Raw genomic sequence first — 26542 nt, forward strand, 5'->3', positions numbered from 1 at the left:
CGCTGCCAGGCCATCAGATGCTGTGTCGCCCGTCTACTGCAGCGGTACGGCAAAACTACATTTTAAATATAAGCAAATAAATTTTGTACTCACCCATGTGACGCAAGGAGATGCCATTATTTCCCACGCATTTCTGACACCCACTCAAGAAATTATTAATCGCACGATTATTGAATTAATTGATTCACGGCTATTATCCTTGAGTTCGCAGGCCGGAGTGGCCGAGAGGTTCTAGGCTCTACAGTCTGGAACCGCGCGACCGCTACGGTCGCAGGTTCGAATCCTGCCTCGGGCATGGATGTGTGTGATGTCCTTGGGTTAGTTAGGTTTAAGTAGTTCTAACTTCTAGGGGACTAATGACCAAAGCATTTAAGTCCCATAGTGCTCAGAACCATTTATCCTTGAGTTCCTCTATCGTGTGAGGATTTGTTGTGTACATTTTGTCCTTCAGTGCGCCCAACAAATAAAAATCGCACGAAGTTGAATCAGGACTTGTAGCGGGCCAGATATTGTTACTAATCATTCTTTCATTGAACACATCGCGAATTGCGTGCAAAGAAACAGTGGCCGTATGAGCCTTTGCCGAATCCTGTTGAAAAAAAATGCGAAGCTTCGTTCTGTTTCACCCAGTTCATTAAAAAACGGTCGTAAAATGTTTTGCACATATCTTTGACTTGCAACTGTGTCATTAAAAAAAATTTGGCCTACCATTCTGGCAAAACTAATTGCGCACCAGACCCCTATTCATGAAGGGGTTCCTCACGAAGCAGAACAGGTCTGTCTGCGCGCTAATGTCGACAGTTGCGGGAATTAACACACCCATGTAAATGTAACTGAGCCTCGACTGAAAACAGAATCAGGTAAGGATCCATTTCACCGTCATGCACTTGTTTTAAAACTCATTCGGAAAACTTAAGCATGTGCGCAGGATCACGAGGTCGACGTCCTTGTACTGCTGATACTTTATAAGGCCTTCGCCCAAGCAGCGCAGCACCTCTTTGTAAAGAGATGCACGATTTTTGTGCTTGCTGCGAAATTTTGTAGCGGAATTTTCCAGGCGGCGTACAATGTCATTGAGATGAGCTTCTGTGAGCACTGTACGTCGTCGTGTACGCTTCTTGTCTTGAACACTTACCGTTTCACGAAATCATTCACTAATTTGTGAACTGCATCACGACTCGGAACTCGAACACTTGGGAACTTCTGTTCAAACACTCGTCGGACAGTACGAGCGGCCTTTGTACGCACGTACGAATCGTAAATAAACACTCGTTGTGGAACTGAATAATTCGCTCTTGCCGTTGTTGCGTTCGCAAACTTCACTGTTACACTCCTGATGACTGTTTCGCTGCTCGAATGACACTGGCCGACAAGGCCCGTATGTCTGCAAGGCCTTCAGGCTCAAACCCACAAGAAAACCCATTCGATCTGAAGGCGCGGCTTTTGTGGTCGGCCTACAATACCCGGGGGCAGGTGGTCATCAGATAAATGGAACACCCTGCACTTACTAAGTGGTGACTCTTTTTATTTACGAGGCGTTTAGGATGCTTTGCTGCATCATCTTGTAGCAGTTCCAGTGCACAACTGTTCGCTCGGCAACAAATGCGTATCTAGAAACTACAAAGTTGCACACGCCACGCCAGTACTTAACAAAGGGAACAGGAGTAATCCGCTAAATAACAGACCCATACCATCGACATCGATTTTTGAAAGATTTGTGGGTTATACACTGTGTGCGAACATTATGAATTACCTCTAAGAAAACGGTCTATTAACACACAGTCAGCACAGATTCAGAAAATATCGTTCTTGTGAAATACAAAAAGCTCTTTACTCGCACGAAGTAATGAGTGCTATCGACAGGGGATATCGAATTGAATACATATTTCTGGATTTTCAGTAGGTTTTCCACACCGTTTCTCACAAGCGGCATCTAACCAAATCGCTTGCCTTTGGAGAATCGCCTCAGTTGTGCATTCGTAATTTCCTGTCTCAAAGGTCACAGTTCGTAGTAATGGACGGCAAATGATCGAGTAAAACAGAGGTGATACCTGGTGTTACCCAATGAAGTCTTACAGGCCCTCTGCTGTTCCTAATCCACATAAATGATTTAGGAGATAATGTGAGCAAATCTCTTAAATTTCAGATGAGCCATCATTTACCGTCTAGTAAAGTCATCATAAGATCAAAACCAGTTACAAAATGACTTAGACACGATATCTGTATGGTGTGAAATGTGCCAATTGTCTCTCAGTAACGAGAAGTGTGAGACTATGCACATGAGTACGAAAAGAAAGCAGTCAAATTTCGCTTACAAGATAAATCACATACATCTAAGGGCTGTCAATTCAACTAAATATCTAGGGATAACAGTTATGAACAACTTAAATTGGAACGATCACATAGAAAACGTTGTGGCGAAGGCGAATAAAAGACCGTTGTATTGGCAGAAGATCAGGGGATGCATCAGATCTACGCCAGAGCCAGATAAAGCGCTGTAAACCTCACACGTGCCATGTTGGTAATAATTTTATAATTAATGTAAATGACAAGCATTCTGCCAACCAATTTAAAGTGACGCAACATGTGAAGGTTACTCCTGTAACGGGACGGGCTACTCCTGTAACCGAAAATGCAGGTACGTTCTGGTACATTTGATATTCATCGGATAGGATGAAAAAGGTTTGCATTTGTGAAATAGTAAATTAGTATCATTGTCGTTTCATATCTGAAGATGGTTCTAGAGGAACCGAAACCAGTCATGTGAATAAACATTTTTGCAATCAAGACGGACTCTAAGTAACATTGTATAAACAGTGATTACGGTATCCCATCAGAAATTATGTCTCTATTTGCAAAATTTCATTTGGTATTGTTGTGCGGAATCCTTTGGTCGGCACAACTCGCTTCCGTTCGGCATAATCGTGGTATCAGTGCTGTTTGCACTACATTATTTGTTTATGGTATGAAGGATGTTGACAGGCCAGTCGCTGTTTCCACAAAAAGAAGCAGTCCAGCGATCTATTGCCACAAGCTTAAAAATGAATGGGAATATCAGAAGAAAGTGATGAGGGTTTTCAATATCTATTATGCAGTAGCATAATCGACAGGCATTGCGAATTTGCTATGAAACGGTATTACAATATCACGGAGGAAGAATTTAAAGATATAGCTGTCAGTAAAAGACCAAAAATTACAATGATCGACAGACAGTATTTATACTTATGTACACCACGAAGCACTTCGTGCTAAATTTTCAGGCATGGAGCACTTGAAGAAATTGGTGATATTAATAGCAAAATTTCTGAAGTCGGACACATTACTCCACTGTGATTTGCAACTGTTTTCGACTGAAAAGAAGGAAAACTATGGAGACTTTAAACATTACTGCCATGTACGTTAGTTAAATCAAGCGGCATGCCTGGGACGATTTTCTTCTTGTTTTAAAGGAGTTCGCTCATGTTAACACCTGGTGGGTCAATAGAGGGACGGTTAATGATGGTTGTGGGCCACGCTGCAGTCATAAAGTGATATACAGTGAGTCCAAAAAGTATTCGTCTAGCTGCATGTCTTTTAGAAAACAAAGTCTGTGTAACATGAAAAGAAATGTATACAAAATCTAAGGAGCCCGTCATGTAAGAAGTACCTCGTAACTCATTTTTGTTGAGAAGCAAGGAAAGAAATGCATCCAAATCGACAGCAAGTTTAACAAAATAGAAAATGTAATACAAGAGCTCAACATGCCGAAAATTCTGCGCGCAGTGATTAAACTATAACGCTGACCCACGGCACACACTAGAGTCAATCGTGCGCGGCCCCACTCTCTCGCCTGTTGTGTTTCTGAAAGGCGCTGATACAGTGAAATTAGCACCATGGGCCATAAGGGTAGTGAGACGACGCTGATCGAAAGAAAACTTATTCTGCGCTTTCATAATGAGTGAAAATCTTCTTACCAGATTGCTAAAGTAGTCGGTAGACCTAGATCGACGGTTCAGTCGATAGTTTTGCGCAACAAAATCATTAAGAAACTAACCACGTACCGGATGCCCTCACACTCTGACTGATGCAGACGTGAGATTTATCATGAGAGAAATGAAGAAGAAACCTAAAATCAGCGCTCCTAAGTTGGCTGGTGAGTTAATCTAGGGGAAAGAAGGTATGTGCTAACAATCAGAAATACCTTCAAAGCGTATGGTATCACAGCCGGGTAGCGCGCAAGAAATTTTGGGTCAGAGAACAGAATCGAAAGAAACGTCTTTATTTTGCGGTGCAAAAGAAGACTTCTGGAATAGAGTAACATTTTCTAATGAGAGTAAATATAACGTATTCGGGTCGGATGGCAGGCGAATGGTGTGGCGTTAGGAGAATGCGGAGATGTTGCCACGCAGTTTTGTGCGACATTTAAACACTTTCTGTGGGGCTGTATGAGTGCTGCAGGTGTTGGAAAATTACATTTCATAGAACGTTCAATGGATCACCATACGTATATCAACATTTTAAAGGACAATCTGAATCCTAGCAAGGAAACTACATTTTTCAGCAAGATAACGACCCAAAGCATACGGCTCTAAATACAAGGCTGTGGCTCATGTACAATACCCCAAAACAACTTAACACCTCTCCTCAGAGCCCAGACACTAATCCTATTGAACGCCTTTGGGAAGTACTGGAAGATAGCATGAGGAGAAATCACATTTCCAACAAGAGACGAATGGGACAAAAGTCCAGCCTCTCTGACGGCACACTTGGTCAAGTCGATTCCCAGACGGCTACAAGCAGTAATAGTTGCAAAGGGAAACCCCACTAAATATTAATTATTGTAATTGAAATCATATTTTCAGATTGTAAATTAAAAAAAAAAAAATGAGTGGATGAATACTTTTTGTAGTAGCCCTTTAACAAATTCTCCATTTTGTCAAATTTTTTATCGCTATGGAGGGAGTTATTTCCTTGTCCATCAATAACAATGACTTGCCAAGGTTCGTTGCATATGACTGGATGTTCACATTTTATGTTCCCTTCCTTTCTTGTGACATACACATAATTAGTTAAAAAAATTACAACTAGACGTATACTTTTTGGACTTACTGTAAGTAAACCCATTTCACAAAAAAATATTAATTTACTGAATCTATTTAATGTAAGAGTTGCTATCTCCACCGACAATAAATTCTCTAATAAGTTGAGTGATTAAGTTGCCTTAAAGGCATTCCTGACTATCATCAACCCACGACGTCCACTGTCAAAGGTAACCAACACTCACGACCGTTGCAGCGTTTATTTAAAGCAAACTTGATTTGTATCCTCATAGTGGTGCTGCTAGGGCAAGTCTCATGTGATTACGAATTTTCTCTTATAACGCACAGCTCCTTTTTTGTGTCGCGATTTTGTTCCGTCAGAGTAACTAAACTGCAGTGACAATTACATAATCAATTATCTTCGCCGAGGTTTACCAATGTCCGGAAATTTGCCTGACACGAACCAAAATAATTAGGGGATTTACCGTGGAAATTTGAAATTCTGCTGGATTTTGTTTTATATCGTCTTGTCCATCGTGTATATTATGTGGAGAAATTTCTTTCATTTTATGTGCAAGGTGCAAAACGTGTTATGTTTTAAGCATTTTTGTATAGATTATGATTATTGTAATGATTTTCTATCATAATAATAAGTTGTATATTATTTTACATTAACAAAATACAGGTATGTGAAACGGCAACCTAAAAATGTAAAACGTAAAATAAAAATTTAAAAAGTAAAATAAAAACGAAGAAAATAAATAGTTAAAATAAAAACTACTACTTAGATATTTTAATTAGGTATGTTGAAAATACTTCGACAGCATATTGTATACAGCTTATTTGCCAAAAATGGTATTTCAGAAACTAGCTTTATTACACATGGACACATGTAGCTTGAAAGCTTCTTTGATTTATATTGTAACAAGTGTTTTCGTTTGTCAACTTTCAAATTATTACAGTACTTGATTATGCAGTTTTCGACGACGTTAATTATAGATCAACTTTTATTTGAAAAACATTTATTATGTTGCATCGATTGGAAGATATTCTCTTCAAATCGAATATGCCAAATTACCTTTCAGGATGCGTTTTACTCCTTCAGAGTGGAATTGGGCACAAACAAAAGAATACGTATTGCATTATTTTTTCCCCTCCGCACACCCGCCAAGTTCCATCAAGGTCATTTATTTACCCCTGGGAATGTTCCCTTGTCCACTGGCTTACTTCACTGCATCATGAGACAGAAGAATGAGAACTGAATATCGTGGCTACGGATGAACAGAACTACACCGCAGTATGTATGTTTTCTGTAACAAGCAAATTTTCACGTAAATGAGTTCTTACCTGCGCTGCCGATAGAGCCTAAATTATCGTAAATTCTTGGCGACCTATTACATGATCCATGTGCATGGCACAGGTCGAAAATATAGGGTCTGCTCCTATTTCGAGAAAAATGTTTAAGGAATAGTAAATAATGAAATTCTGACAGAAGCCCACAAGCGTCTTTTGTCCACTTTAAGATCTCGTTACGTCTCGACCCATACCCCGCGTTTAGGTTTCCTAGTATTTTCTGAGCCCTTAAATCGGAACACCTGGATACGACTTAACACTATTCGTCAGTTAGTGTCACCCATCACAAGTTGAATGGAAAATAACATCGTTACTTTGAGGACGAACATCGACTTTTCACATCTGAAACCCTGTGAACATTTAAAACATATTCACCGTCGCAAAGACGTCGGTTAGTACGTCATCGGGGTTTGATACTGACCATTCCAAGTGTAAAAGTTTCTATTTCTATTTATTTTCACTCGGATGTCTAGCGCAGTGTTTCCTCTTGGATTGTTGCTTACCCATTACGACACTTCGGAGTTCAATTATTTAGTTAATTTATTTTTGTCCTTAAATGCCATCAACATCAGATGAATTTGGCACAGGCCAAAAAATACCATTTTCAACATTAAAGGAGTAACTGCTGGCTGCATAATGCATTATGCAAGCTTTTATTGTCGGAGAAATCAGTTGCAGTTGTTAGTGATGGATTAATTGTTTATCCGAGCAATGTTAAACGAGGATCACAACAAATTACGGGCAATGCCTGATGGCTGGAAATTCAGGCCTTGATGCAGAAATATTAATTGTAATTGGGAATTGCCCAGAATGCAAATAACATATTGCATTAGGCAATGATTACTGTGTTGGCACATGTAATTGCTATAAGGCTGAACAAAAGTATCTGCTGGAGAAATTATTAAATGATACGTGCATTTTGTGAATATTCGTACTGAGTGAACACTGATATTGGAGTGCTGCTGATAGATGGAGACTGTATTATAAATTTACATTGTACGCTCGACAGCTGTAAGTAATTCTGTGTACACAGTTTTGGCTTAAAATAGTTATCTTTAAGTCTCTAAAGAAAGAAGAATTTTTCAGGGTCATGATATTGTGAGCAGGAACTTTTCGATAAGTTAATCGTTTCTTAAAAACGGTCATTCGGAAGGAAATTCAGTGTGGTGATACGAATACGAATGTAACACGATTCTAACGCGTCTGAAGCCAGAAAAGAAATACATACGTAATGTCGGATTTATATCATCCTGAATAACAAGATATTTATTAACCGAAAACTATCACAATTACTGTGCGTCCTAAAAAAATGTATGTTTATTTACATATTTATTTTCACTGATAATATTGAGATCTTCAGGCGTTCTCATACATCTAAGCAGGCATGGTTAGATATTCTATTTACAGTTAACTCTGCAATGTACATAGTCCGTGGGTTACTACTACTGCTGCCACTAGTAGTAATAATAATAATAATAATAATAATAACAATAATAATAGTTGCCACAATGAATAGAAATATTAAAATAATGTCAGTCCTATCAACATTGTGTCAAGTTTATTTCATGTCATATGGGAGTAACGACATGATGATGCAATGGCATCATAGCAATACTGAAACAACAGAATCCTCAGAAAAAATTAACTAGTCTGGTCTGAAAGAATAAGTTACAGCTAGCAGAAGAGAGGGAAGTAAAAATGTCACAGAAAGCTACACCGGTAATCACAATAAAAGCATTTATCAAGTGTAGAATGTAGGTGGTATTTGAATCAGACGCGCCTTACTGATAAGGGAACCTCCCCATCGCACCCCCCTCAGATTTAGTTATAAGTTGGCACAGTGGATAGGCCTTGAAAAACTGAATACAGATCAATCGAGAAAACAGGAAGAAGTTGTCTGGTATTTGAAAAAAAAATAAGCCAAATATACAAACTGAGTAGTCCATGCGAAGATAGGCAACATCAAGGATAGTGTGAGTTCAGGAGCGCCGTGGTCCCGTGCTTAGCGTGAGCAGCTGCGAAACGAGAGGTCCTTGGTTCAAGTCTTCCCTCGGGTGAAAAGTTTACTTTCTTTATTTTCGCAAAGTTATGATCTGCCGTTCGTTCATTGACGTCTCTGTTCACTGTAACAAGTTTGGTGTCTGTGTTTTGCGATCACACTGCAAAACCGTGCGATTAGTAGACGAAAGGACGTGCCTCTCCAACGGGAACCGAAAACATTTGATCGCAAGTTCATAGGTCAACCAATTCCTCCACAGGAAAACACGTCTCACTTATTCTATACGACACTGGTGACGGCATGTGCGTCACATGGCAGGAATATGTTGTCGACCCACCTAACTTGTACGGTTGGCGATTGGGTAAAAAGATTCTTCTATCTTGCCCGATTTAGGTTTTCTTGTGGATGTGATAATCACTCCCAAAAAAGTGAAGAAAACATGAGTTTGTCACATAAACTACAACAAATGAATGCAACAGTTTCACAGTCGCGCAGTTTTCCCTGTGCTCTGTCAAAACATATGCTTTTAACGTTTTCAAATTTTTCCGTGTGTAGACCGTCAAATCCTGCATATGCCCAAGCAAATCTGAACATGTCCTGGAATTTTGGAGAGCGAGGTTGATTATGTGTGAGTGCCTAAACTTTGATAATTGACACACGATCATGTAAACAATACTGCTCTGTGTACCTGTGTAACTTCGCAAAATAATGGTCTGAAAAGAAAAAAATAAACTTTTCACTCGAGGTAAGACTTGAACCAAGGACCTCTCATTCCGCAGCTGCTCACGCTAACCACGGGACCACGGCGCTGCTGAGCTCAGTCTATCCTTGATGTTGCCTATCTTGCGCATGGACTACTCAGTTTGTATATTTTGCTTATTTTTTCCATAGTTCCACACAACTTCTTCCTGTTTTCTCGAGTGATCTGTATTCAGTTTTTCAAGCCCTATCCACTGTGCCAACTTATAACTAAATCTGAAGGGGGTGCGATGGGGAGGTTCCCTTGTGAGTAAACTGCTCCAAATTGCTCCAAAACTGACCGAAACGGACGAGTTAGTGACGACGCTTCACATGTCAGATCTTGTAAGTCATAATGTCTTGTATTTTGACATAGCCCCTTTAGGTCAGTCCAGATTTTTTTTCCTCCAGTGACGAGGTCGTATTCCTCAAGCACTACTCCTGAACGTCTGCAATACACCTATCTACCCTTCGTTAAACTTAAAAAGTTTGTCACCCAAAAAGATCTTGAAACTTTTTACTAAAGGGAAGAGGTTTATGCACAGGGTCGATATTCTGACAATTTGTAATTCAGATCCTTCCAGACTTTTCTAAGCTAAGAAAGAAAATCACTGGGGAAAATCCCTATTGTATCCCAGAAAACACTGATCATTCCTGGGCTGCCTGTTCAAATCAAATTACATTCTTTTTCTATGATGGGTTGCTAACTTGTTTCGTTTCTGTCTTAGTCACAACAAAAAAAATTGTTTACAAGGTCGATTCTCCATAAAACAGCTCAAACATAGCTTATAAATTACTAATATCTTAAATTATTGCATTTAACCATTTTATATTTTTCTTTCTGTTGAACGACATGTTTCTAGAGAATGAATTCCCATCTTCAGGTTCAGTGGCACAGAACTACGTTGACCGTTTCTCCCCACTAAAATACAGGGTCACGCAGGAGGAATGGTCAGTACTCAGAGATATATGTGACCGGGATGATTATTCGATGGGATACCAAACTGACTGTCGCCCGCCATATAGCGCGACAACCAGAAGTGGTGGTCTGGTGTGCCATTTCTTTTGTTAACAGGACCCTTTACAGTACAGTAGTGCGTCGACGATATTGTACGCCCCGTTTTGTTGCCTTTCATGGTAAGCCTTCCTGGGCTTATATTTCAGCAAGATAACGCCCGCCTGCACAAGGCCAGGGTTGCTGCTGCTCGTCTTCATTTTTCCAAACACAGTCTTAACCAGCAAGGTCGCCCGAATTGACAACGGCTGGAGCATTATGAGTAGGGCACTCCAACCAGTTCGGGATTTTGATGATCTAACGCGTCAAATTGGACAAAATTTGGCACGACATCCCTCAGGAGGACATCCAACAATTCTCTCAATCAGTGCCAAGTCGAATAACAGCTTTAATATGGCCCTGAGGTGGACCAACACCTTATCGACTTGCTGAATTGTCTAGAATAAATCATTGATTGTCTAGAATAAATCATCCAATTTTTTATGAAATTGTAAAAATTTGTTCGTCTGTATATGTATCCTAACTACCTGTATTGTGTTTCAGCTGATTTGCATCCAGCTCAGATAACGTAACTGTCTTGCAATACTAAAGAAGCAAATTACGAGGCGTATCGGTAATGTCCGATGGATCACGAAATGGTAACCAGGGTGAAAATGAAAAATATTTTATTTGCAACATTTAGCTACAACTTCCAGCTAGTTATCTACATAGTCGCCGATTCAACTTAGACATATGCGGTAGCGTTGTACAAACTTTCCAACGCCATGGTCACAGATGGTAGCCGCCAATGCTCTCCACCAATTCTCTACGCTGGTCTACAGCTCGTTGTCTGTGCCAAAATGTTGTCTTCATAGCCAGTGGTTCGTGTACTTGGAGCTGAAACGCGGAGGGAAAGATTTACGGGCTGTATTGTGGATTATCAAACACTTACCAATGGAAACACTGCAGGAGCGTCTTCATTGCCCCTGCAGAATGCGGCCGAAAATTGTCTTGAAGAATGAAACGGATGACAGTTATGTTACATGGGCTGCATAGCTTCAGGCTGCAGGAACGTCTTCATTGCCCCTGCAGAATGCGGCCGAGAATTGTCTTGAACAAGGAAACACGTGACAGTTATGTTACATGGTCTGCATAGCTTCAGGCGAAATTTCTCACCAGGCCCTTTGCGGGAGATACTATTGTTCTAGGCATCTTTATGTGCTCACTGTGTGTTCAGAACTGAAAACAGAGACGTTGTGGCATCGACAGGCGTACTAGAGACGCTGCTCCAACACATCTGTGCAAAGCTTCATCGGATTTTAACAGTGGTTTCCCTTTGGCGACCAATCAGCCCTTACTTTCCAAATACACCTCTTATTTGTGCCTCACCAAGATTCGACTACAGCACTGATCGACATTGCTGATTCACTATAAAGAGACGAGATACAATACATTTTTAGCAAGTATCAGTTAGCAAATCTGAACTTTAAATTAGGTGACGAAAATGTCTGAACTGGATAGGGACAGATATCTAGAATCAGTTGTCGCTGTTAACCAAACACGAAATATGTTACGTATGGTTTCATTCCCAAATAAAAAAACTTGAAATGAAAAATAGCTCTGAGCACTATGGGACTTAACTTCTAAGGTCATCAGTCCCCTATAACTTAGAACTACTTAAACCTAACTAACCTAAGGACATCACACACATCCATGCCCGAGGCAGTATTCGAACCTGCGACCGTAGCGGTCGCGCTGTTCCAGACTGTAGCGCCTTTAACCGCTTGGCCACCCCGGCCGGCAAACTTGAAATGAGATAATGTATGTGTTGCGTGGCGATTCGAACTCAGCACCTACATGTAAGCACAGTTATGTGGAGATATCGAATTTTCTCGCCAGTAGTGTAATGTTTCGAACTGCAGTGACGAGAAAATCAGCAACTTCTGGCTTCCAATGATTCAATAGACATTAACTATAGGTTTCTTTCACCAGTAGCGATATGTGCGTATTTTTGAACTAGAAATGGCGTGACAAAGAGTACAGCGACGACTGGGAATCGGATCCCGCACTTATCGTTCACTACACATAGAGATACATTAATTATCAAATTTTGTTTCGCTATTAGCTAGGAGCGGCAAGTTTGAACATGAAACGACGTGACGAAAAGATCTGTGTCTCTCTGGGAGTCGAACCCGTCATATATCATTATTGACCATGAATGCAAAGACTTTAAAAATGAAAGTAAATGTCCATCAACAGTTAGGTGTGCTCATGCTTAAGCCTGATAGAACATTATGAAAGTTTTTGTGCCCAGCCAGGTTTCGAACCCTGACATGCGTCTTACGCAAGAACTTAAGGAGTTCATAGCCTTGAGAAAACAACGAATTGATGGCACTATATCTTCACGAAGAGGTCAAATGCCAGTCAATACAGAGCACGCCTTTTTTCACTGCTTTATTCTGCAGCTAATGGTAAAATTCTACTTATAATTAACAATTTCTTTGTTTAAGTGTTTCGGGCGTAGCCCGTCATCACAACATCATTTAAAAGGATTTCATACATAGTTTTTGTTTTTATAACGGCAACTGCCGAAAAGAGATGGTGAATAACGAAATATACGACGTAAATTCAGTAATTAAAGACGAAAAAAGGATTTAAAAAGAGAAAAGTTTGCAGGACCTTCTTAGTTTCATGACTTTTGGTTCTCATCACATGCATGTGCTGAGAACTGCTGGCGGATAAAAATTGTTTCGTTTATAACTCAACATTGCAAGTAACGATGGCGTGGCCGCTTAAACCTTCCATTTGAGTTCAACAACGTTCAGTGATCCGCTACTTTGTTTGATGAAGTCGAAGAACAAGATAAAATCTGTTCTCCAACAGTTTTATATTGTGCTGAAAGTTGTACGAATCGCGGAAATGATTGTAAGTGGGCAGAAGAGTCCTGGCCGGTCACGAGACGTGTTAACTACTTCGCCTGAATCCCACATTGACGACATTATTCGTGAAGACCGATGTGTTACAGTTGAAAAAATAGCATTCACTCTTCGCTCAAGTTTATAATCTCCTCAAGTTCTCCAGTTACGGGACGTGTCAGGGTGCGATCCTGGATGGGCACAAAAACTTTCGTAATGTCCTTTCAGGCATAAGCTAGAGCACACCTAACTGTTGATGGAAATTCACTTTCATTTTTAACCTCTCCTGATTCATTGTCAATAATGATATATGACGGGTTCGGCTGCCACAGAGAAACACGATCTTTTCTTCTCATCGTTTCAAGTTCGAACTATGGTGAAAAAATTGTGTCTTCATGTGTAGTGAACAACGATAAGCACAGGATCCGACTCTCAGTCATCATTGTACTCTTCGTCACGTCATTTCTAGTTCAAAAATGCGCACTTATCGCTACTGGTGAAAGAAACCTATAGTTAATGTCTGGTCGTGTCTAGAAAACAATGGCGATAGGAGCTGGGTTCGAATCCCGAGAAGGCAGAACTTGTTAATTTTCTCGTCACTGCAGTCCCATACATCACACTACTGGTGAGAAAATGACAGTGCTTACATGATAATCGGGCTAGATGCTGTGTTCGAATCACTATCCAACACATACATTACGTCATTTCAAGTTTGTTGTTTGGGAATGAAACAATGATTAACATACTTCGTGTTTGGTTAACAGACATACGTTTCTAGATCGATGTCCCAATCCAGTTCAAACATTTTCGTCAACTATTTTAAAGTTCAGATTTGCCATCTGATACTAGCTAAAATGTATTATATCACGCTTATTTACGGTTAGTCAGCAACGACGATTAGTGTTGTCGTCGAGTCTCAATGCATACGAATAACTTAGATTTTTAATATCACATTGTGTTAGGCAACAAGTACGATAGGTGGTTTTCGAACTACACATAGATCAGCGTACTATCACGAAAATAGTGAAATTACTAGTGATACGTTGTTGACGGCGAGTTTTCGACAGAGCGCTTGACGCTTTTGATTGTGGCTGCTTAGTTCATTATTCGGTTTATATAAAAGCCCTCGCTTAGTGAACGACAGTTAACAGACGATGGGAAAATCTTTTAGAGTACAAGAGTTCAAGAATGATTGATGTGTTAGAGTTATGTTCATTATTTGTGTCAGGTAATGATGAGAGTGTTAACACTTCACAAATACAGCTTCTTGTAGTGATTTTGAGTTTACAAGACTTAAGGACTGTTTCTGGTATTCCCTGAAAATTTTAGTTTCATGACACTAATTTATACCTCTAGTTAACTGCCATACAGAGCAGTATTTTCTTGTGGTCACCATTTTGTATAACCAATGACTGCACCAAAACGAGATTGGAGGACCTGCAAGACACTTACGTTATGTGGAGTGCATGCAAATGAGCCGAAAAGCAATTCAGCTCCTTCGGATATTTCTGAAGATGATAGAATATCACATCTACCTATTCCCAGCCCATTTGGATAATTCCTTCGTGGTGCGTCGGTGTTTTTTCTTTCTTTATTTGTTTCTTTTTTTAAACTAATGTATGCTATCTTGACACAAATGTTAACGTAGATGAGCAAATAAAAATTAGGTTTAATACTCGTATTATATGCAATTTTGTCATATCATGACATGATGGAGACCGTGGCTGTTGTTTAAAGACAAATGTTGATGGTGTTAGGACAGCAACCAGCCACAAAATTACTTTCAGTTCGTTTATTCATAGGGTACCGTTATCGGTTTCAAATCGCTGTGATTCATCCTCAGACGGTTTACACGCTTTCTTTATGACATGTGGTTTGTTTTTTAAAGATTAATTGTCCTAAAATATAAATAATACATTATTATTAACACGCCACACACAGATGGTTGAGTTACAGATTTTCGTTGCATGTGACTTACGTGAAGTGTCGGTTTGGAGTATTTGTTTTCATAACATTCGTCCAACAAATGTGAATACATTCCCACTGATTTCTTATTGTTGCACATGTAAATTTTTCTGACTGAACACTTTAAATTTGTCACTGAGAAGATTTCTACCACACGCCACGAAAAATGGCATATTTCAAAACGATGCTACACCGAATTAAAAAAAGTACCTATGAGTGACACAGACCAACAAAATGAAATCAATATAATTAAAACAGTTGCTCATAATAATGGATATAAACCCACAATAATAGAAAAACTATACAACAAAATGCAGACAAAAACTACAGATGCACTTCACAGCAGTGACCTCAAGCCAAATCAGTGTGCTACAGAAGCCAAACCTAAATATGCTACTCTCCCATACATAGGCCCACTTTCATACCAAATAGCAAACTTATTTAAAAAGAAAAATATCACAATCAGCTTTTCCGCAAATAATAAATTACAACAAAAAGTAATCCATGATGTAAATACCTCCAAGAGTCCCTACCGTAAATCAGGAATATACAAACTCAAATGCGATACATGCCCAAAATTTTACATTGGACAGACAGGCAGAAGTTTTGAAATTAGATACAAAGAACACATTGATGCTTTAAGACTTGGTAACTTGAGCAAATCCGCATTTGGAGCCCATATTGCTGAAGAAAACCATTCAGTGGGAAACACTGAGGACACCTTAAAAATTTTACATCTAGCAGAAAAAGGAGCCACTATGAATATATTAGAAAAAATAGAAATACACACATACAAAAACAGCACCCCAGACTATATCCTTAATGAACAAACAGAGTTAGCTAACACCCTTTTCCTGAAAAATTTCCAAAAATTATTTTGCAACCTCCAAAGCAAATAATATTAGTACGCCTATCTGCAGATCAAGTAGCAAATTTATATGTTACTATAATTCTCATGATGCTAAATGTAATTAAATAATGTACTATTTTACCTATACAGTAATATATATATATATATATATATATATATATATATATATATATATATAATTATTGTAACAATATCAACTCAAAAAATCAATGTCTCTGTACTAGTGTAAAAGGCATTACAGTTGCGTAAATGAATATATGATCCTTTCCAAATATAGGACATCATCATCAAATGTTACGATGTACCATAGTATCTTTGATACTCATATGTTTGTAAGCTCTTTGTATGTAACAAAACATGTGGTGCGTGGTAGAAATCTTATCAGTGACAAATCTAAAGCGTTCAGTGAGAAAAATTTACGTGTGCAACAATAAGAATGCAGTGGGAATGTATTCACATCTGTTGGACGAATGTTATGAACACAAACACTCCAAACCGACATTTCACGTAAATCACATGCAACAAAAATCTGTAACGCAACCATCTGAGTGTGGCGTTTTTATAATTACGTATTATTTATATTTTAGGACAATTAATGTGTAAAAAACACACCACATGTCATAAAGAAAGCGTGTAAACCGTCTGAGGATGAATCACAGCGATTCGAAACCGGTAACGGTAGCCTTTGAACACAGGAACTGAAAGTAAATTTGTGGCTGGTTGCTGTCCCAACACCATCAACACGTATTATAGTCTCTTTTGATATCTCATGAGTGTTATGCCCTAAAATACCAATTAGATAACTTTGACCCGAGAGAGCATTCTAAGTGCTTAGTTTTTAAAGGAAAGAAGCAGAGCTACGTTCAACTAGCGGCGTGTCCCGACGGTGGGTGCACAGCACGCCAGAGTCAGTGAGCCGTGAGGCGCGCACCTTGAGGCCGTAGTTGCCGGGCAGCTCTGCGTCGCCGGTGCTGAGGAAGCCGAGCACGCCGAGGCGGTGGTTGAGCGTGACGAGCACCAGGTTCTGGTCCATCAGGTACTCGGGCCCGTTCTCCTCGACGCCGCCATCGCCCGCGTGGAAGCCGCCGCCGTGCAGCCACACCAGCACCGGCACCTTGTTCGCGTCCTTGTGCGTGTACACGTTCAGGTACAGGCAGTCCTCGTCGCCCGCGAACATGTCGGTCGTCACCAGCAGCTGCGGAGGATACGGAAGCGATTGACGCTGCTACATTACGAGAAACAGGGCTTCAGCCGTCTAAAAGCATTGGGATAACTGGTGGAGGTTGAAGAACTGTGACGTGCAAGTAGCGGCCCCTCCCATTAGCCCCACTGCTCGAAGCATTCGCTAAGTACCACAGGAGTTCAGAACCTATGGTGTATCCGCACCGAAAGTACATAGAGCCGTATATACAGGGTGTTACAAAAAGGTACGGCTAAACTTTCAGGAAACATTCCTCACACACAAATAAAGAAAAGATGTTATGTGGACATGTGTCCGGAAACGCTTAATTTCCTTGTTAGAGCTCATTTTAATTTCGTTCTTCCACCTACGCTCAATGGAGCACGTTATCATGATTTCATACGGGATACTCTACCTGTGCTGCTAGAACATGTGCCTTTACAAGTACGACACAACATGTGGTTGATGCACGATGGAGTTCCTGCACATTTCAGTCGAAGTGTTCGTACGCTTCTCAACAACAGATTCGGTGACCGATGGGTTGGTAGAGGTGGACCAATTCCGTGGCCTCCAGGCTCTCCTGACCTCAACCCTCTTGACTTTCATTTATGGGGGCATTTGAAAGCTCTTGTCTACGCAACCCCGGTACCAAATGTAGAGACTCTTCGTGCTCGTATTGTGGACGGCTGTGATACAATACGCCATTCTCCAGGGCTGCATCAGCGCATCAGAGATTCCATGCGACGGAGGGTGGATACGTGTATCCTCGTTAACGGAGGACATTTTGAACATTTCCTGTAACAAAGTGTTTGACGTCACGCTGGTACGTTCTGTTGCTGTGTGTTTCCATTCCATGACTAATGTGATTTGAAGAGAAGTAATAAAATGAACTCTAACATGGAAAGTAAGCGTTTCCGGACACATGTCCACATAACCTTTGTGTGTGAGGAATGTTTCCTGAAAGTTTGGCCGTACCTTTTTGTAACATCCTGTATACGAGAGTTGGCACTTAAATAGTGGCAACTATTTATTCACAACCGATACAAAAGAGTTACATTTTTGTACGTGTTACTGTCCTTCAAAGCAGTCACCGGCGTTGTGTAGAACCCGTTGCCAGCGATGTGGAAGGTGCAGTATACCGTTAGCACAGCGTGTTCTGTTGATGGTGCGAATGGAGCGGTCTACTGCCTGTCGAATCTCTGGAACAGTTCTGATGCGAATGCCACGAAGTGGTTCCTTCACCTTCGGAATCAAATCAAAGTCACAAGGACTTACGTCCGGGGGAGTATGGTGGATGGTATAGTACTTCCCAGTCCCATTGACCAAACAGAGTAGCCACACCTTGCGCTATACGCACCCGCCCATTGTCGTGTGAAATGATGGGTGGGTTGCGCAGAAAGTGTCGCCGCTTCTTTCGCAAAGCTTGTCGCAGGTGATGCTCCAGAAACCAACAGTAATACTGTGCATTGACTGTATGCTGTGGAGGAACGTAATGCGTTAGGATAACACCATCACAGTCGTACACGAGAATCAGCATAACTTTCACTATACTGGGGCTCTGACGCACTTTCGACTTTCGCGGCGACCCATAATGACGCCATTCGTTGGACTGGCGTTTCAGTTTTGGCTCGTACGATGTGGCCCGTCTCATCCACTGTTACGATACGCCATAATAAATCCTCTCCTTCGCGCTCATAGAGCTCCAAGTGCATCTGAGCATCGTCGTAACGCATCCATTTCTGCATTTCCGTCAAGTGATGCGAAACACATCGTGATGCAATATTTCACATCCCCGGGCGTTCCTTCAGGATGCGAAGCACAGTCGTATGCGCTAATCTGGTTTCGTGGGCGAGCTCACGAATCGTTTTGCGTCGATCACTGTACACTAACGTGGCAACAGCACGCACTCCTTCTTCAGAGACGCTAGAATGACCTGCCCGATGCATGTCGGCCACAGTTTTCCAACCTTCGTTGAAGGCTTTTACCCAACGTGTCATTGTTCTGCATGGCAATGCCGATTCCCTGCACGCCTCTTGAAGACCTTGATGACACTGTCGTGCTGTACGACCTCTGGCACATTCAATCTTGATCCAACTCCGTTGTTCCTGTTTCGAAAACATAGTGACACCGTTACGTTAGACCGCTCGCTCAGAAGTGACTGTACTTCCCTCGATTATGCGCATGCCGGTGACGTGGGACTGCAACAACGTGTGCTATCAGCGACAATAGTAGGTTTCATTACATAGTGTCTCCACAGCAGTGTTGCCACTATTTGTTCCAACCTACGTATATATATATATATATACACTCCTGGAAATGGAAAAAAGAACACATTGACACCGGTGTGTCAGACCCACCATACTTGCTCCGGACACTGCGAGAGGGCTGTACAAGCAATGATCACACACACGGCACAGCGGACACACCAGGAACCGTGGTGTTGGCCGTCGAATGGCGCTAGCGGCGCAGCATTTGTGCACCGCCGCCGTCAGTGTCAGCCAGTTTGCCGTGGCATACGGAGCTCCATCGCAGTCTTTAACACTGGTAGCATGCCGCGACAGCGTGGACGTGAACCGTATGTGCAGTTGACGGACTTTGAGCGAGGGCGTATAGTGGGCATGCGGGAGGCCAGGTGGACGTACCGCCGAATTGCTCAACACGTGGGGCGTGAGGTCTCCACAGTACATCGATGTTGTCGCCAGTGGTCGGCGGAAGGTGCACGTGCCCGTCGACCTGGGACCCGACCGCAGCGACGCACGGATGCACGCCAAGACCGTAGGATCCTACGCAGTGCCGTAGGGGACCGCACCGCCACTTCCCAGCAAATTAGGGACACTGTTGCTCCTGGGGTATCGGCGAGACCATTCGCAACCGTCTCCACGAAGCTGGGCTACGGTCCCGCACACCGTTAGGCCGTCTTCCGCTCACGCCCCAACATCGTGCAGCCCGCCTCCAGTGGTGTCGCGACAGGCGTGAATGGAGGGACGAATGGAGACGTGTTGTCTTCAGCGATGAGAGTCGCTTCTGCCTTGGTGCCAATGATGGTCGTATGCGTGTTTGGCGCCGTGCAGGTGAGCGCCACAATCAGGACTGCATACGACCGAGGCACACAGGGCCAACACCCGGCATCATGGTGTGGGGAGCGATCTCCTACACTGGCCGTACACCACTGGTGATCGTCGAGGGGACACTGAATAGTGCACGGTACATCCAAACCGTCATCGAACCCATCGTTCTACCATTCCTAGACCGGCAAGGAAACTTGCTGTTCCAACAGGACAATGCACGTCCGCATGTATCCCGTGCCACCCAACGTGCTCTAGAAGGTGTAAGTCAACTACCCTGGCCAGCAAGATCTCCGGATCTGTCCCCCATTGAGCATGTTTGGGACTGGATGAAGCGTCGTCTCACGCGGTCTGCACGTCCAGCACGAACGCTGGTCCAACTGAGGCGCCAGGTGGAAATGGCATGGCATGGCAAGCCGTTCCACAGGACTACATCCAGCATCTCTACGATCGTCTCCATGGTAGAATAGCAGCCTGCATTGCTGCGAAAGGTGGATATACACTGTACTAGTGCCGACATTGTGCATGCTCTGTTGCCTGTGTCTATGTGCCTGTGGTTCTGTCAGTGTGATCATGTGATGTATCTGACCCCAGGAATGTGTCAATAAAGTTTCCCCTTCCTGGGACAATGAATTCACGGTGTTCTTATTTCAATTTGCAGGAGTGTATATTGTAAATTGGTTTGTGGCCATGGGTGACAGAAAAGACACAACTGGTGTTTCAGCGGCCGTAAAAATACAATATTGCGAAAAATAAGACTTCAGCCGCGGACTGGCATCGGAATAAATTAGTGATGAAGGTTGAAATTTTTGCAGGACAGGGACTCGAACTTGGATTCCCCACTCCTCTTGAACGGTTACTTTAACCGCCTTTTTTTATCTCATTTTGATCGTTCTGTTTGTTTGGGCAGGACAACCCATGCCGCTTGTTCAAGTTAATCGCTCATCCACTAACTCAGTTTTTTATTAGAGAGGGCAGCTAACCTTCTGACCGAACACGCTGAGCTACCGTGCGCCGCGCCTCGGCCATCTGGACGCGCTAGCTGGCCGATTCGAATTCTCGCCCTGCCATGTGTTGTCTGTTCTGCCGGACATGTCCGGCTCTAGGTACTTTCAGTGCCGGTGCGCCGCATCTTCCGAACCACTCCGGAACTTAGCAAATGCTACAACAGTGGTGTTAATGGAAGGGGTTGCTACTCGCGGGAAACAGGTTGAGAACTAGGGTCAGCCGTGAAGAGGGTCCGAATGACGGAGGTGGTTATGGTAACACTTCTAGAGAATCAGAGCAACCAGGTTCGAGTCGCGGTCCGACACACAATTTCAACCTTCACTGCTGATTTATTCCAATGGTTGTAGGTGGCTGCAACACTGTTTCTCTTAATATTGTATCTTGTCAGGAAGAGAAGACAGATACAACGTTATTGCGCCTAATGCCTTTAGCATTTAAGCTGCATTGATTCAGTGAATATGATCCATCCAAATTCACATGAGAAGACGACACAAAAGTTTTACTTTGTCCATGGACGTTATTTTAACTCATGGATGTCGTATGAATGGGGAAGCACCTGTCATGGAACGTGCTTTGTAAAATCTCAAGGTGGCGCAGTGGTTAGCTCACTGTACTCGCATTTGAGAGGACGACGGTTCAAACCCGTCTGCGGACATCCTGATTTAGATTTTCCGTGATTTCCCTAAATTGTCTCAGGCAAATGCTAGGATGGTTCCTTTGAAAGGGCACGGCCGATTTCCTTCCCAATCCTTCCCTTATCCGAGCTTGTCTCAATGACCTCGTTTTCGACGGGACGTTAAACACTAGTCTTCTCCTCCTCCTCCTCCTCCTCCTGTAAAATCGCAACATGCAGAGGTTAGTTAACACGCATCCCTGAGCTACTTGCCTTATAACGGAGAAGTTGAGTCGTAGACAGGAACAACAAAAAGGCTGCTTAACAAATAAGCTTTGGGCCATGAGGCCTTCTTCTTAAGTAGACATCATATACACACACATTCACACAAACGCAACTCACGCTCACATGACCACTGTCTGTGGCTGTTGAAGCCAGACCAACATCTCCGCTATGTGATGAGTAGCAAGCTATCGTTTTCACAGTATTGTCAGTTGACATATATTGTGTGACGAGTTTAGCAAAGACGGGGAGACTTGTATACTCTTACTTGTATACCACTTACTTGAATCGCAGACAACATGATTTTTATGACAACAAGCATAATTAAAGCTTCCTATGTCTAATAAAGAAGCATTTTTTTTAGGTTTGAGACAAAAATCGTGCTATAGAGAATTCGCAGTACTTCGTACTGCTCGCCGGACACTGCAGAAGCCAATAAATCCAGAGAGTTACTTCGGAGTCTCTCATATCATGCACGTAAAAGTTAGTGGGCTTCGTGTTAACATGAAGCCACTTTATAGACTCGTGCCACAAATTTTGTGGTGCTAATTCTGCCCCGTTCCGTTCTCTTTTTTTGGGTTCCATACCTCCACCGGTAAAAATGAAACGAACCAATATAAGAATATTTTATTGCCCGCCAGTCTGTGTGTCCGTCTGTTAAGACCCCTTTTCTTCAGGAACGGGTAGACGTCTCAAGTTGAAATTTATGTGAAATGCTAGCCCGCTGCGGTGGCCGAGCGGTTCTAGGCGCTCCAGTCCGGAACCGTGCAACTGATACGGTCGCAGGTTCGAATCCTGCTTGGGGCATGGATGTGTGTGAAGTCCTTAGGTTAGTTACGTTTAAGTAGTTCTAAGTTCTAGGAGACTGATGACCTAAGATGTTAAGTCCCATAGTGCTGAGAGCCATTTGAATCTATTTATGTGAAATGCTAAGGTCTGCGGTCCCTTGATGGTATAAAAAATAAGCTTCTCAGTCAATGTAATCAAAAGATACAACCATTTGTGTCCCATATTTTGATACGGATAGACTCATTGATCAAAATCTGTAGATTAACGATCTATACACATAATGAAGTTTGTGCGGAACCCTCAAAGCGTGAGTCCTACCCCCATGTGTCCGGCTTCTTTTCTCATTTTGTCCTTGGGTGACAGTTCTTCATTGTTAGAAAGTTTCAAACAGAGTCCTCGTTTAACATATGAATTGTTAAACTAAACTTTTTATACCCTTCACGCCATATATCCCAGACATCAGACTCATACCAAACGGAGCACATTGATTGGTAGTATCAAACAGATATTTATTTGGATCGGTTTAACACAATGCCGATTCGGTGGTACGCTGCAAATATTTAAGCACTGCAGAAGAAAATATTTGACAGCATTCTTCTACTCAATAGCAGCTGTCTGTGATATAATAAAGCAGGGCGGTCAGCACTAGTATTTAATTTGAGTACGTGTGGATGCTTATCGGCCTACAATCTATTTGTTCTTTAGGGCAACATCCCCATTTTTTAAAAAGTTGACTTGTTAAGATGACTGTCGAAACGCCATCGTTGTCTTTTGTAAAACCATCAATAGAGCATAGTGATTAGAGACCCAATTGCCTTACTGTAGCGTTCTCAATCCAGAATCTGGAGGCGACAGTATATTCCGATCAGAGGGTTGGCGCAGTACACCCTACTCCCTACTCAGACGCAAACTTTCGACCTGCTTAGGAGCTTACGAGCAGTTTAGTGGTATTTCGGTAAACTCGTGCTTTTCTAATGGCGCTACGTGTAGGTGGTATTTAATTAATCCTACGTAGTTGGAACGTGCCTCCACTAACGGGGTAACTCCAACGACGGAACCTAAATAATTCAGAATGTAGCTTAAAGGCCCAAGAAGATTCCGATATTCAAAACTGTATACATGTCTTAATCCTCCTAACTGACTGGTAAAACACCCCGCGTCAAATCCCTCATAGTACAGCGACGCATGAAATTACACAACCAATTTTAACTACATTCTCGACAACGTGATCTGATTGTCTTACACCTGTACACTGCTACTTCTTCCTGCGCCATACATCCCCATTCCGAATACTGTAAAAGCAGAAACTGAAGGTAAATGGCAATTACGAAAAGTAGCAAAATTTGTCCCCGGTGTGGCTTGCAGTACACGTTAGATTAACGGCCAATATTTGACTACAAAATGCAGTATATATCAGAGGAGATATTCATTTTTATTTAATATCTGGCGATAGCGGATATTTATGAAAAATAATAGGAAATATATGCTGGTAATCAACTAGTTTCAAGGAAAATCATCAGTGGTTAAATTGGTAGAGAGTGGCTACAATGTGGCCAGTGTACGAACGTATGGCTAGTGCTATTGGCATTCAGTATATTAACAAACATAAGTACACCAGGTTAGTGTCAATGAATTAACTTCGTACGCAAAAACTATTTTTATTTAGAAAGTCACGAACAGTTAATGTAATATACAAAAAGAAAAAAATTAGTATTTAACGTCCGGGCGACAGTAAGTCCATTATAGACGGAGCACAAGCTCGGATTAGGAGAGGATAGGGAAGGAAATCAGCAGTGCCTTTTTCAAGGGACCTGGATTTGCCTTAAGCGATTTAGGGAAATCACAGACGATCTGATTCTGAATGGCCGGCCGGGGGTTTGAACTGTCCCCCTCCCAAATGCGAGGCCAGAGAGCTAACCACTTTGCCACATCGCTCGGTTTAACGCAATATCGTTTCAAGCGGTACGGACCGTACCTCAGTATGCTACAGAGAAGTACATTGTCAGCTGCGTCTCATTCAACATTATTGTGGCTGCCTAGCCAGGCCTTTGATAGCAGGTAAATCAGTGGTAGTGTAATAATATTTCCTAGATAAACATTTATCAAATGTTTCAAATGGCTCTGAGCACTAAGGGACTTAACATCTGCGGTCATCAGTCCCCTAGAGCTTAGAACTACTTAAACCTAACTAACCTAAGGATATCACACACATCCATGCCCGAGGCAGGATTCGAACCTGCGACCGTAGAACATTTATCAAAATTTTTCATTTTCGTATGCACTATTGTTGCTTTAAAAGTGGGTATTAAATGTAAACATCTACACATCCGAACATCTGAACAGATAGTGCTTTGTTTGGTCACTGCCAAGACTCGTTACGAATCTGGTACGCAGTTTGGCTCTGAGCACTATGGGACTTAACATCTATGGTCATCAGTCCCCTAGAACTTAGAACTACTTAAACCTAACTAACCTAAGGACATCACACAACACCCAGTCATCACGAGGCAGAGAAAATCTCTGACACCGCCGGGAATCGAACCCGGGAACCCGGGCGCGGGAAGCGAGAACGCTACCGGGTACGCAGTTTAATTTCACCGGTATATACACTCCTGGAAATGGAAAAAAGAACACATTGACACCGGTGTGTCAGACCCACCATACTTGCCCCGGACACTGCGAGAGGGGTGTACAAGCAATGATCACACGCACGGCACAGCGGACACACCAGGAACCGCGGTGTTGGCCGTCGAATGGCGCTAGCTGCGCAGCATTTGTGCATCGCCGCCGTCAGTGTCAGCCAGTTTGCCGTGGCATACGGAGCTCCATCGCAGTCTTTAACACTGGTAGCATGCCGCGACAGCGTGGACGTGAACCGTATGTGCAGTTGACGGACTTTGAGCGAGGGCGTATAGTGGGCATGCGGGAGGCCGGGTGGACGTACCGCCGAATTGCTCAACACGTGGGGCGTGAGGTCTCCACAGTACATCGATGTTGTCGCCAGTGGTCGGCGGAAAGTGCACGTGCCCGTCGACCTGGGACCGGACCGCAGCGACGCACGGATGCACGCCAAGACCGTAGGATCCTACGCAGTGCCATAGGGGACCGCACCGCCACTTCCCAGCAAATTAGGGACACTGTTGCTCCTGGGGTATCGGCGAGGACCATTCGCAACCGTCTCCATGAAGCTGGGCTACGGTCCCGCACACCGTTAGGCCGTCTTCCGCTCACGCCCCAACATCGTGCAGCCCGCCTCCAGTGGTGTCGCGACAGGCGTGAATGGAGGGACGAATGGAGACGTGTTGTCTTCAGCGATGAGAGTCGCTTCTGCCTTGGTGCCAATGATGGTCGTATGCGTGTTTGGCGCCGTGCAGGTGAGCGCCACAATCAGGACTGCATACGACCGAGGCACACAGGGCCAACACCCGGCATCATGGTGTGGGGAGCGATCTCCTACACTGGCCATACACCACTGGTGATCGTCGAGGGGACACTGAATAGTGCACGGTACATCCAAACCGTCATCGAACCCATCGTTCTACCATTCCTAGACCGGCAAGGGAACTTGCTCTTCCAACAGGACAATGCACGTCCGCATGTATCCCGTGCCACCCAACGTGCTCTAGAAGGTGTAAGTCAACTACCCTGGCCAGCAAGATCTCCGGAACTGTCCCCCATTGAGCATGTTTGGGACTGGATGAAGCGTCGTCTCACGCGGTCTGCACGTCCAGCACGAACGCTGGTCCAACTGA

The 26542-nt window shown here is 42.8% G+C and overlaps 1 protein-coding gene across 1 annotated transcript in view; it reads right to left on the reverse strand.

The window, feature by feature from the left end:
• LOC126474691 (venom carboxylesterase-6-like) overlaps window positions 1-26542 on the reverse strand; it is a 181557-nt gene that overhangs the window by 57159 nt on the left and 97856 nt on the right. Inside the window, exon 4 of the mRNA XM_050102203.1 lies at window positions 16785-17048. Within this exon, the coding sequence (XP_049958160.1) occupies window positions 16785-17048 (264 nt within the window). The remainder of the gene's footprint in view (window positions 1-16784; window positions 17049-26542) is intronic.

This window comes from Schistocerca serialis, chromosome 1 (genome assembly GCF_023864345.2).
Source record: "Schistocerca serialis cubense isolate TAMUIC-IGC-003099 chromosome 1, iqSchSeri2.2, whole genome shotgun sequence".
Lineage (NCBI taxonomy): Eukaryota > Metazoa > Arthropoda > Insecta > Orthoptera > Acrididae > Schistocerca > Schistocerca serialis.